The sequence below is a fragment of the Cebus imitator genome, unplaced genomic scaffold (genome assembly GCF_001604975.1).
Source record: "Cebus imitator isolate Cc_AM_T3 unplaced genomic scaffold, Cebus_imitator-1.0 Scaffold98, whole genome shotgun sequence".
NCBI classification, from domain to species: Eukaryota; Metazoa; Chordata; class Mammalia; order Primates; family Cebidae; genus Cebus; species Cebus imitator.
In genome coordinates this window covers 6,453,752-6,468,192 of record NW_016107413.1, presented here as the reverse complement: position 1 = coordinate 6,468,192, position 14,441 = coordinate 6,453,752, and the positions used below count along the sequence as shown (strand labels likewise).

Below are 14,441 nucleotides of genomic sequence, written 5' to 3'. Positions count from 1 at the left end.
CAGGCAATGTAAGTCCAGTTCTTCAAATCTTAGCACAATAACCAACCCCAGTTTTTAAAAATTTGCCTATGACCAGTTGATACTGCTTAGAGCTTTCAAAGCTGAACTAATCTTGATTTCCCTTCCTCTGATTTACAGTAGTTTCCTAACTTCCTATGTAGTAGGCCTGCATTTTATTCTTTGCACCTCTAGAAAGGCAAAGGTCAAGGACAACTTACATGAGGCAGTTTCATGATAAAGTCATAGGCATTGGCTTCCTTGACAGCTTTCTCAATCTCATCCATGGTGACATTTTCACGGCCATAGCGAATGTTTTCAGCGATCGTGGTGGCAAACAACACAGGTTCCTGACTCACCACACCAATGATTTCCCGTAGAAACCTTACATTTATGGTCCTAATATCCTGTCCATCAACACTGACCTGAAACAAAAAGTAAGTGTGACTTTCATACATTTGTAGTTGAAAGGGCAATACCAGAAAGATGTGCAATGTGACTGCTGATCGCCACAGCGTCTAGCTCAGCACGGGTCATCTCACCATGCCTTCTGTGGGGTCATAGAGCCTCTGTATCAGCTGGACCGTTGTGCTCTTCCCACAGCCACTGTTTCCAACCAGGGCTACCGTCTGCCCACTCTGCACCTTCAGGTTCAGGCCCTTCAAGATCTACCAGGACAAGTGAGAAAAAAACTTTAAGGCAATTCACAGACACAGGGTATAGGAACTGATCGTTCAATACTAGGTTTAAATATACACACATTTTTTTCATAATCTCTAAAGAAAATATCAGAAACTCTTCATTCAATAGATTAATTGTTGATTGATCATTGATCACTGTACCTTAACTTCTTTTCGAGATGGGTAACTGAAGTGAACATTTCTGAATTCCAAATTTCCCTTAATATTATCTGGTTTGTGCCCACTCTTCGAATAGCTGTCAATGCTTGGCTTCTAAACAGAGTCAAATTTTAACACAATATTAGGTTACAACAACTACTTTTAGTGATATTTTGTGGACAGCTGGATAAAGAGACAAAGAAATTGACTCTTAACAGGACAATCTTTTAGACAGATGGGTAAGTGGCCAACTCAGACTTACATTATCAATTATCTTGAAGATTTCATATGCTGCTCCTCTTGCATTTGCAAATGCTTCAATGCTTGGAGATGTCTGTCCAACACCAAAAGCCCCAATTAATACTGCAAAGAATACCTGAGGAATGTGAAGAAAAAACATCAGGTTACTCAGATAGTGACAGCAAAAGTTTTTTCATACTTCTTCTGTCTCTTTCTAACATAGCTAATTAAAATTTAAAATGGCAAGGCAACATATAAGTACTGGGTGTTAAAAATATTCTAAAAGTTTGTAACTAACAGTACATTTAATTCCTTTTTTCATTTTTTTTTCTTTCTTAAGAGACAGGGTCTCATTCTGCCACCCAGGAGGAGGATGATTCTGTCACTATGACGCAGTGGTGCAATCATATCTCATTATAACCTCTACCTCCTGGGCTCAAGCAATCTTCCTGCTTTAGTTTCCCAAGTAGCTTGAACTACAAGCATGAACCATTACACCTAACTTTTTAATTTTTTGTAGAGATCAGATCTTGCTATGTGTCCCAGGCTGGTTTCCTGGCCTCGAGCAATCCTCCTGCCTCAGCCTCCAAAAGTCCTAGGATTATAGGCATGGGCCACCCCACCCAAGAGTAAATTTCATATGTGTCACTTCAAAAAGTGTCAAGTGAGATGATGGATATGTTAGCTTGATCTGATCACTCCACATTTTGTGTGTGTATGTGTGTGTGTGCGTGCACGTATACATAAACATCACATTGTACTCCATAAGTGTAATACAATTACGGTTTGTCAATTAAAAATAGCATAAAATTTAAAAAAATTTAAGACAAGGTCTTGCTTTGTGGCCCAGCCTGGAGTGCAGTGGTGCAATCCTAGCTCACTGTAACTTCAACCTCATGGGCTCAGATGACCCTAAATTAGTACTAACTAGCTAGATGTTGTTAGGCCATTCTCTTAGAATTTTTGGCTTCAATTTCTTCATTTGAATAATAGGAAAGGTTCTATCCATTCCCCCTATCCAGCAATCATAGAGATGTTGTATCATGATAAAACAGGATATATGAACATTTTTTGTAAATTATAAAGCACATACACCTAAGTCATTGATCCTTTATCAGATTAAGTCTTTTTTGTCACAGGCCATGTTCTCTTTAGATCTTTTGTTTTTGTTTGTTTGTTTGTTTTATGCAAATCAGTTTCTTATAGGTAAAGATTTAGCTTTGTTTCTCTTTGGGGTTGAGGATAATTAATGTTATTATTTGTTTTTTCTAAATCACATGGAATTACATTGTTCAGTAATTTACACAGAAGGAACTTTGCTAGGTGATTCTATATTCATTATCTCAATCAGTCCTCAAAACAACACTGAAAGTTAAAGCTCATTCCTGTCATGTCATGTGAGAGAAAAGGAGGCTTGAAAAGTTTAGCTGGCTGCCCTAAATCATACAGCTAATAAGTGACACAGCTGCCATTTGAACCAAGCTGGTCTGATATCAAACCCCACACTCCCTATTCTGGATGCCTTCAGTTTGTGAGGTATATTTATGCCCAGTAAATACTGGATTTAAACTGCTTATCTCAATCACAGTTAAACAGAATACATCTCTTAAAACAACTACAGTTCACCAATAGCATCACTATACTCAAAAAAGCTTTATGGGAAAAGCCATTCCTGACTGAGTAATGTTGGACATAGCAAATTTAAAAAACAAAAGAGGTGATTATTGCATCCATATTACAAATCTGGTTCCTGAAAAAGGGAATTGATTTAAGGAATTCCACAAAATATCATCTCTCATTGCCTCAATTTACTTGTGCTTGGCCTATGAAAAAGGAACTAAGTGAATCTTTTAACAGTGTGTATGTTACTACAGCCGGACACGAATTGAGTTTGGTTTGCAAATTATTTCATTGTCTTCAAAATAAAAAAGGATAAAATTAAATGGCAAGACTGTGCACTTGCACAAAGGTCTATAATGCAGAAAACTTCCAAACAATCTTCTAGGAAGAGGAACAATTTATACTTCTATAATTTGTGAGGTGGATTAGCAGCCATTCGAAATAATTTGAAAAGAAGTCAAACTGCGTATTTTACCATTTTTGTGAATTGTAAATCAGAAAACAAAAGTGAAGTGTTTAGCATCAAGTTTGACACAAATAATCTCAACAAATAAAAGTTCACGCTATTGAGATTGCTAATGTCAGTATTATTTAGGCCACAGGAGAAACTGGGCAAGATATCTGCAAAAAAGGCAACAAAACTGGTTGTCAGATGCATCTAATTTTTTTCCACTTTTTAACCTAGTAATGCGTGTGTCTGTAGTATTCAATAGTTGTTCAAAATACATTCTTCCAAAGTCAAGTCAACATTACTGGATTTCATTTTCATTTTAAAATAATGGTTCATTTCTTAATATAAATCACTTACAGTGAGTACTTGTCCAATAGTATATTCCCCTGAGAGGACCAATGTGGTCCCATACCAGAAGGCCAGAGCATAAGATGCATAGATCAGTAGGAAAGCAGCACCTATAGAAATATTGGCTGTAATGGCTTTCTTTATCCCAATTCTTTTAGCTTCTTCTAAATTTTTGTTGTACCTGGGAAAAAGAACAAAATGATCACATATATTCACAAATTTTATGAAAACATATCAACATAGCATGAGAGTTATTGAGTGGCTAGGATATGCTCAGTCCTATGATATACATGCATTTTGTCCTCCTACTCATACCCTATATAGTAGTACTATTTTACTCCCCTTTTGTAGAAGAAAAAAACTGAAATTTACAGAGATAAACTTATTTGTGGGGAGTCTTATAAAACTTCCTTCTCTGGCTTTAGCAATAGCAAAATAAGTGAAGCAATATTTAGCAAACATCTAGAACTTATATTGTTACATACACAAGATAAAATAGAAGCCATGGGAAAACCCTTGTTTTCCTTTCAAAATCTGCATGCCTCTTTATTTAAGTAATAAAATGGAGAGATGATGTTAGAAAGTGCTAAAAAAGGGAAAGTCATCTAAATCTCTGAACATTAAGGGAGTTTGGAGACAGTTTGCGCTCTGTCCTGACTTTCTCTAGGACTGTCAGAATGACCAACTGAGAGGTTACATGTGAGAGCATTTTGAAAGCTCTGAATTGCCATGTAATACTTTTTACACTTAAGCTGTACAGTTTATCTCATTTCCATAGATGTTTAGTTTAAAAATCAGTGAACTACAAAAATTATTTGGCTTACTGGTATATAAAAGTCCATCATTATTCATCAGTATTCTCTCTCTTCCTTCTCCTTTCTACATATTGACTATGTGTCCCTCCCTCTCTTAATGCTCCCCAACACTTGTCATGCTATGGCTGCCTGCTGCTGGATTAACAGGCTCTGACCTGGCGGCTTGGGCCATCCAGGATTTCTGGCTGCCTCAAGAGCTAAGAAAAATTAAATATAATTCTGAACCATTGACAACACAAAGGCCTACCCCAAATTAACCAAACCTGGAGAGCGCCCATTAATACTTCTTAGTACAAATATAGGAAATTATACAAAAGGGGCAAAAATGAGAAAATGAAAAAAAAATTCAAAAATAATGTTGGAGTCACTGACAGATTTTATTTCTCCAGTTCTAATGACTTAGAGCTTATTCCCAACTGATAATTCAAATATTTTTTATGTCAAAGCTAAAGGAAATGATGTCTGTAAGTCTACCTTCATTTGAAAGGAACAGAGTAGACTACTCTATTTAAGAAGAGAGCTATGGAGATAAGCTAGTGGAGCCCAGAGTTAAAGGAAAATAAGGAATTTTGCAAATATAGAACCAAGGTAAAAGGATTGGAGAAACAGGATGGATTGCCTTTTATCTGTCTATATTTTCTTAATCACGGCTCCCTGAAGAACCTAGAGCATTGCCTTGCATAGAGGAGGGGCCAATAATTGTTGAAATTAATGAACTTACTTCCATATAAAAATCATACTTTCAGGTCTTTGATCCATAAAATTCACAACTATATAAATATTACATAGTATAATATTAATTTCCTTTGGAGAATTTGTTCCATTAGTATGTACAGCAGAGTGCAAGCACTGTCTAGATATGAACATGCATTGTTTCTTGTTTTCATGACTACTTTAGGTGCATTACACAGTTACAAAAGCATGCCAAGTGAAATTTACATCACTACCATGTTCACTAAAGATGAAATTTAAACAGAACTTCACAGTGACAACATATCAACACATCATTAGTTTCTATCCCCCAAAATGTAAATCCTCAACTTGCCAGTTATCATCTGAGAAGAAAAAATATTTTTGAGAAACATGTTTGAATGATTTATATACACACATGAACACACACACAACACACAGAAACATATGTATCTCTCACTTTATGAGATGAACTGAGGTGAAAGGTACACTGGGAATAACTTACATAATAGTACATTTAAGGAAATTTAATGCACATGTTCTATACTCTGCTATCTCCTTTATTTCAGTTCTCGCTTACCGAGACTAACGTAGAAACCAGTATGATGTTGTCCTATGCAGCCAGAGGAAACATTTGCACAGATGCACAAGGAAAAAAATCATTTTGACATCAGAAAGGAGAAATAAAGGAAAGAAGAGGGTAAAGGGAAATGAGACATAAACAATATCCTTTTCCATAAGGTCTTTGTTGTTTTTCAATATAAATGTCACATATAAAACTAGATATTAAAATCATCCATTCCTCAAAAGATTTGCTATAGAAATGATCATGAAAGTAGGAGTGGCTAAAATAGACTAAAGTTACATAACAAAATCATCAGTATGTAGGAAATATGATTCTTCTTAAATATTATGAAAATATTTATTAATAATGCAAGTAATCACTTATAAGAGGAAGGAACAATTCTGGTTAAGCAAACAGAAATAAATACTATAGATAAATATATTTTCTCTTTTTGTTTTTTTTCTTTTTTTAATTTATTTTTGTTTGATAAATATATTTTCAAGATACATAAAAGAGATAAAAATATTTTTAAGTTAAAAAGAACAAAACTATTCTATATGATTGAATGAAATTCATTTTAACTTCTGGTTAAATTTCCATTCAAAGAGAGCCATCTTCCCCCCTGTACTGCTAATTTGAAAAGAAAGTCAGATTAAGACCCCTAGTACTTTATGTAGAAGCAGAGAAGCGAAGGAGAAGAACTGGAAAGAAAACTGATTATGTTTGGTCTAAGAACAGTCATCAATTCTACTTCTAAGTTATATCCCAAATCTAGGTACCTGTCACCCTTCTCCTGCCCCTGCTCTACATCAGGGAGATCCTGTGGCCTGGACCACTCTGCCAGCCACCCCATTGGTCTTCCTGCTTCTACCCTTTGACTTTTCCATTCATGAGACCCATTAGAGGCAGGGAAACAATCTGAAAACATAACATGTATCCTTATTCCTCTGTTTAACACCCTCAACCACTCTCCTATGTCCTTGGAATACAATCCTAACTCTTCACCATGGCTCACCATCCCTATATTCTGGCCCCTGCCTACTCCAATCTCCCCTCACTCAACTGAGCTTCAGTCACGTAAGCCTTATGAGGTTTCCTAGAACATATCAAAGTCTTAGCCACCCCAGGAAATTTGGAACACTCTTCTTCCAACCCATCCTATCCCTCTCCCCACATGGCATGGTTTTTCTCATCCCTCAGGTCTCAGCTGAGATGAAACCTCCTCAAGGAGGCCTGCCCCAACCACCATATTTAAAGTTAACGTGCCCTCCCCAACATCATCATTACATTCCTTGATTCTTTCAGAGCAATTTTTTTTTATTATCATACTTTAAGTTCTGGGGTACATGTGCAGAACGTGCAGGTTTGTTACATAGGTATACACGTGCCATGGTAGTTTGCTGCACCCATCAACCCATCATCTACATTAGGTATTTCTCCTAATGCTATCCCTTCCCTAGCCCCCCAACCCCAGACAGGCCCCAGTGTGTGATGTTTCCCTCCCTGTGTCCATGTGTTCTCATTGTTCAACTCTCACTTACGAGTGAGAACATGTGGTATTTGGTTTTCTGTTATTGTGTAAGTCTGCTGAGAATGAGAATGTAAACCTTCGGTTTACAACTTCATTTATGTCCCTGCAAAGAACATGAACTCATCCTTTTTTATCGCTGCACAGTACTTCATGGTGTATATGTGCCACGTTTTCTTTATCTAGTCTATCATTAATGGGCATTTGTCTTGGTTCCAAGTCTCTGTTATTATGAACAGTGCCACAATAAACACATTTTTAAATCAATATTTTTATTTATTTCTTTGACAATTCCTTATATTTCTTTGTCCCTTTCTCCCTTCCTTCCATTTTTACCCATCTTACTATTTTGACTGGAGATCATACAATATCCTCTATTTCTAATTCACAGCTGAAAACCTAGAGCCCTAGCTTTGTTTAAACCTTTATAAAATAAAACAAGAAAAGAAAAAGAAAACCTAGAACCTAGCACAGTGCCTGGCATGTTGTAGGTGCTGAATACATTTGTTGAATGAATAAACTTTTAAGAAATGGCCAACCTGGGAAGAACAATAGGCCATCAGTTTGTAGTCCTATGTCAACTCTTGACCTCCAAGCAAAACTAATTACAGTTCTCCAAGGGAGACTGTCTTTTCAAAGATATATTCAAGTAACTCATATTTTCTGAAGAAATGATTCCATATATAAAATACTTCTTAGAGCAAATATAGAAATCTTTGGATATAGCTGTGTACATCCATTTGTTTATTCTTATAATTAAAAGTTGATCACTATTTTCTCTAGGAAAAATATTTTCGTGTCTAACTTATTAAAGCAATCTCCCTCAAATCTGAATTCCTTTAAACTTTCAGTGAACTAAAATGATTGGATTTATCTAAGTTATAAATGTTGGGTTTCACTCCCATAATGTCCATTTCCTTCTTCTCAGGTTTTACTCCATCCATCATTATAGATTTTGTTGCTAATCATGTCCTTAAAAATATTGTCAGTTCCTCAAATTTAAGATGAATTTAATTGTAACAAGTACTGTTATTCTGTTATTTTATAAAGCATTAAGAAAGGAGTTTAATAGTAATTTCCATATGCAGCTAGGACCCAAAGGGCTATACCTCAGTATATTAAGCAACACACAGCAGAACTCACGTCTCAACCTTGACACCAACCAGGTGAAGGAAGGAAAAAACAACCTCCCTGAGAATCTGGACCACAAAGCAGGACTCATGCAGGTCTGAGTATGAATTTACACTACGAGTGTGGTCCAAAGCCAACGAGACACAGAATTTAATGTAAGATGGTCTCAGGTTAGCAGGGTACCCACGGTGAATAGCAGAAGCAAACATAAATCCTGCCTGAAAGTATTGAACTTCAATCCAGATTCACAGCAATTGTAAGATGGCACAGACTGGTAGGTTTATTTCAATTTCAGAGATGATGAATTCATTCAGAATTGATGAAAAACTATACATTTTCTATTTGTTCATTCCTGGTTTAAAGGAATGCCATTTATTCTGAGTAATGATAGGTATCCAGAGATCTTATTGTATATTGTTAGCTTATAAAGTCTACTGAAATTTCTGTGTAGGTAATCATATTGCCTGTGAATAATGACAGTTTTTTTCCTGTTTTCCAATCCTTATTGCCTTTATTTCTTTTTTGTTTTCTTTTTTCATTCTTACTCTTATTTGTTTTCTTGGTCTTATTATCTAGCACTAGTGCAACACTACTCAGAAATGACGCTAGCAGACATACTTGCCTCATTCATTATTTGTTTTTTATTTTTTAAATTGACAGAAAAAAATGTATTTATTTATTTCATTCATTATTTTAAGTGTTAAAATGCTTTTTAATGTTTCACCACTAAATGTTTCCTGTGGGTCTCTAATATATTAAGAAGTTTGTTTTTTATTCCTAGTTTTAAGAGTTTTTTGTCATGAATTGTATATAATTAATGCTCTTCCCCTTACATCAAAACAAATTTTTTTATTTTAATCTGTTAATATAGGTAATTATATCAACAGATTTCCTAATGTTAAAACCATCTTTGCATTCGTAGGATAAAGCCAACACGTTCAGGATGATTTTAATCTGTTATTTTTCATGATTTCATTTAGCAAATAATTTATTTATTTATAATTTGTGCATCTATGTTTTAGGTGAAACTGTCCTTTGGTTTTCCTTTCTCATATTATACCTGCCTGGTTGTAGTATCAACGTTATACTAGCCCCATAAAATGAACTCACAAGCTTTTTTTCCCCCATTTTCTACAAGAATTTATGTAAGAGAGAGTTATCTCTTTCTTGAAGTTGTGGTAGAACTTGCCTACAAAATTATCCAGACTTATGATTTCTGCTTGGGTGGGGAGAAGCAGCGGAAAATTGAGATTTTTAACTTTGAATTTAATCCTTTTAATGGCTATGGTTTACTCAGGTTTTCTTCTTAAGTAAGGATTTTAACCTACATTCTTCTAGCATATTGTTTATATCATCAGGGTTTTAAAATTGATTGGTATAAAGCTGTAATTTATAGATATTTTAATCTGTTTCCTGATTCATTCTTTTTTTGTTCCTGATTAAACATATAAAATATTTAGTTATTTATCAGTCTTTTTAAATAATTATTTATGAAGTTGTCAATCTTCCACTCTTTTGCCTTATTTTCTATTAATTTTTGCTTTTACCCTTATTATTTCCTTCTAATATTTTATTGTTCTTTCTCTAACTTCTCGATTTAGATGTTTAGTTCTTCAATTTTCAATAATTTTTCATTTCTTCTACAAGATACTCTGGTATCACTGGACTAGAGCTCATTGTTAATGTAAAATCCTCAGCTTTTGAGAGAGATCATTTTCTAGTCCACAGAGCGTTATAAATTCAGACCCCAACTGCAGATAGCAGTCAGGCCTGAGAATCTAACTTCTATTGGGAGATGTTTTTCCCCAGCTGTGAAACCAGGCAGAAGCTAAGTTTGGTTGGTCTTCCAATGCTGTTCGGCATATTATTTTTCTGGTCCACTTTTCCTCTGAGGAAAACTGAAAAAGAATTCCAAACTCAAAACTTCATTATGTCTCTGCTCAAATATCAACTAATCAGAAAAATATTTTTCTGAATAACCTATCTAAATAGTATCTTCATGATTCTCTTATTTTATTTCCCTAAATAATATTTACCCCAACTGGTATATTCCCTCTTTGCTTATTTGTGGTTGTCTATAATCTTACCCAACCCCATTAGAATTTAAGCTCCGTAAGAGCCAGGACTTTACTTCATTGAATATTTGCTCAGTCATTAAGCAGGACTCCTCATTTTATTACTCAGACATATTTTAAAGCAAAAGCAAAGACCTTAGCAAAAATCAAAATGTAACATAGATGCTGCTTTCCTTTGAACAATGGCACTTAGCCATCACAAATTATTCTCAGAGGACATATCTTTATATTTGTGAATATACTATACGAACAAGAGTACTCCAAACATATATGCACAGTGAAAAAAAAATTATAGAGTGAATACTCATATAAGTACGCCTGAGATCAAGAAAACAGAGCACTGCCAGAACCACAGAATCCCCTGCCATGTGTTCGGTTCTCATCATACAATTACTCATCTTTCCCAGAGCTAACCACTATTCTGACTTCTGAAAATTCCCTCTGTTTTCTTTATGGCTGTACCAGACAATGTATATACCCTTTAACCAATACAGTTTACTACTTTCAAATATATATATATTCATAACATTGAAATGTTATAGCATCAGAATATTATAATTTATATTCAATTTTAAATAAAATCTATTGCTGCTTAGAAATCAGTAATCTAATTTATATTATAAATTTCAATAAATTACTATCTATGCTCTCAGAAATCTAATAAAGGGGAACAGTTGCAAGCATAACACTAAACACATAATATAAAAGAATTTGAACTTTTGTACAAATGTGCTTTTTGGTTATATTTTCATCTTCCAAATCACGTAGCATATATCAACTAAGTTGGGGCCTGGGGAGAAGGGAAAATAAACCACAGATTAAAATGTCCCGATAGATCTTACACAAAATACTCAGGCAATCTTAGACAATCAATAATTAACTTAATAGAGGAAAAAAAATACATCAGAGATATAAAATACATTTCAGCCTTAGGAAACTATTTTTACATTATTGCCTATCTAGAAAACTCTTTGAATTAGCAGATAAAAGTACAATTAGAATTGCAACTTCTCCAAAATACTAGTTATGCTGTAATATATCCATTAAGCTATTTAAGAAAACATATATATGGGAGAAAATGCTTACAATTAACACTGTCAATCTGAAGGGCCTATGAGAAGACAGAATTTAACATTTCTATCCATTTAAAAAAGAAACTCAAACCTTTCAAGTTCTTTCTTTTGTCCTCCAAATGCAATCACAGTTCTAATTGCTGCCAAGACCTCTTCAGCTACTGCTCCAGCTTTTGCATATGCTAAGAGTTCTTTATCAGTAAATGAAGATAATATCTGTTTAAAAATACAATTATGGATCATGAAAAAATTTTAACACATTAATTTTATCTTTTGTAAAGTAAAAATAAATATATACATGGGGCTGCTTATACATTAATGTATATGTAGAACAAAATCTGTGTGTCATTTGCCTTTGGTCATCATGTTCTATTTTATTAGTATCTATATTCACTTTGTAAGCCATTCCAAATGCTTTTTGGACTGAGATGGTACATAATAGATTAATTGAAAATGTTATTTTCCCATTGAAAACCTCATAGATCCTCATTTAAAGAAATATAACTAGAAATTTTAGAAGATGATAAATTTCAAAAAGAAAGTCTATACTACATTATAATTATAAACAAATATAGAAAACAGGCCTTATGTAAAAGAAATATGGTGTGTGCTCAACACGTCAAGTGCTAATGGTACTCTAGTTCAGAAGTGTCAAGGTGGGAGGCCAGAAGAATTCAGAGGACCAAGTCCATATGGTAACATGACTTCAAGAATGTCTCACATGCCAAATAGTTTCCTCTGTTGGTGCTCTTGGGCAAAGCAATACATTGAGCCACCAAAGGAGGTCTTCATTTTGTGGATGCTCTTTGATCCTTCTGTTTGGTTCCTGACCATTTATTCTGTAGACGGAATAGTACTGGGTACTTTACATACACAGAAGTTCATTAATTCTTCTCAACTGCATAGTGAAGTGGCTATTGTCCCCACTTTACATATGAGGAAATGGAGGCATAAGAAAGTTAAATAATTTTCTAAGTAAAATATCCAGGATTCAAGCCTGAGTCATAAGGCTTCATAGCCTGAATTAACAGCCACTGGAGTAAACCTCTCCCTGAAACCAGCCACTGATGCATGAACTTGGGTCCCAAATGGCCCTATTATGAAAGTTGGATCAATTTCAATGGGCAAAGAACTAAGGTTACTGTACCTAGAATGCTGAAGTTGTCAACTATCTAAATAAAGATTATACATGACAGGCCAGGTGTGGTGGCTCACACCTGTAATCACAACATTTTACGAGGCCAAACAGGAAGAATTGCTTGAGCCCAGGAATTCTAGACCAGCCTGGGCAACATGACAAGACCCCACCTCTACAAAAACTTTAAAAATTAGCTAGGTGTCATGGCACATACCTATTATCCCAGAGGCTGACTGAGACGGGAAGATAGTTTGAGCCTAGGATGTCAAGGCTGCAGTGAGTAGTGGTTGCACCACTGCACTCCAGCCTGGTCAACAGAGCAAGATCCTGTCCTCCCCTTCCCTCCCCAAAAATTACACACAATCAATTTATTTTAAAAATTCTGATTAAATGGAATTATATTCTTTCCATAAACAATTCACAGGCATTTGTGGACTCAGTTATGTAAGAAACATTGGTCTATTCCTTCCTGGCATAAAAAGCTCAAGATTGTTTGGGTTTTAACACTGGATTTCTTCCTTTCCTATGTGTGAAGGTAAAAGGAGCTATGACAGCTAGAGGAGGCTGTGCACGGTGGCTCACGCCTGTAATCCCAGCACTTTGGGAGGCCCAGGCAGGCCGATCATGAGGTCAAGAGATGGAGACCTTCCTGGCCAACATGGTGAAACCCCGTCTCTACTAAAAGAACAAAAAATTAGCCAGGCGTGGTGGTGCGTGCCTGTAGTCCCAGCTACTCGGGAGGCTGAGGCAGGAGAATTGCTTGAAACCGGAAAATGGAAGTTGCAGTGAGCCGGGATCGCACCACTGCACTCCAGCCTGGCGACAGAGACTCTGTCTCAAAAAAAAAAAAAAAAAAAAGGCAGCTAGAGGAATGGGTGGATGAAGGCAAATGAACATTCATTAATTATGTTCTAAATGCAGACATTGTGCTGCACGTACCCAGTCTCTTTAGTACCCACATTGATTCACTAGACCTTTCTGACTTCTCAAAGCAGGAGGATTACTTGAGGCCAAGAGTTCAAGACCAGACTAAGCAACACATGGAGACCCCATCTCTACAAAAAAAATTTAAAACTAGCTGGACATGATGGTGCATGACACAGCTACAATGCAGAACAATTCAGTCAAAAATATCCCTCAGGCTACCTTTTATAACCACAGCTGCCCCTATCCCTACCCCTTGCTTCTCCTCCTGTTCTCCATCACTCTTAATTTCTAGCAACCACTAATTTGTTGTCATCTTTATAATTCTGTCATCTCAAGAATATCATATAAATGGAATCATGTGGTATAGAACCTTTTGGGATTGGTTTTTTTCCACACAGCATAATTCTCTACCGATTCATCGAGACAGCTGCATGTATCAATAACACTTTTCATTGTTATTGTCTCACAGGTCCTTGGAGTTCTTTTTTTATTTTATTTGTTTCAGAATGGGTGAGTTACATTGTTCTAAGCTCCAGATTCACTGATTCTATCCTGCCATCTTCAACTGCTTAGGTTAAGTCCATCTAGATTGACTCTTATTTCTGTTGTTGTATATCTCTGTTCTCTAATTTCATTGTTCTTTTAATAAATTCTATTATATCGCTGATTTTTTCTCTTGTTTCAAAAGAATTTATATTTGATTAGCAGGGAATACTTATGATGGCTGTTTAAAAATCATTGTCAGATAATTCCAGCACCTGAATTATCTCAGTGTCGATGTCAGGTAATTGTTGTTGGTTTGTTTGTTTGTGTGCTTATTTTCCTCATTCAAGTAGTGATTTTCTTAATTCTTGGTATGACAGGCAACTTTCTGTTGTAACCTGGACATTTTGACTATTATGTTAAGAGATTTAAATCTGCCTTACTGCAGTGTTAAGAGGTAAATTTATAGCACTAAATGCCCACATCAAAAAGTTAGAAAAACCTCCTTAATAACAATATCA

The 14,441-nt window shown here is 35.4% G+C and overlaps 1 protein-coding gene across 1 annotated transcript in view; it reads right to left on the bottom strand.

Moving 5' to 3' along the window:
• The window catches only part of ABCB1 (ATP binding cassette subfamily B member 1), a 106,288-nt gene that overhangs the window by 47,850 nt on the left and 43,997 nt on the right, over positions 1-14,441 (bottom strand). Inside the window, exons 8-13 of the mRNA XM_017536510.2 lie at positions 11,464-11,588; positions 3,505-3,676; positions 1,099-1,212; positions 840-950; positions 540-665; positions 219-422 (exon numbers count right to left, since the gene is read on the bottom strand). Of these exons, the coding sequence (XP_017391999.1) occupies positions 219-422; positions 540-665; positions 840-950; positions 1,099-1,212; positions 3,505-3,676; positions 11,464-11,588 (852 nt within the window). The remainder of the gene's footprint in view (positions 1-218; positions 423-539; positions 666-839; positions 951-1,098; positions 1,213-3,504; positions 3,677-11,463; positions 11,589-14,441) is intronic.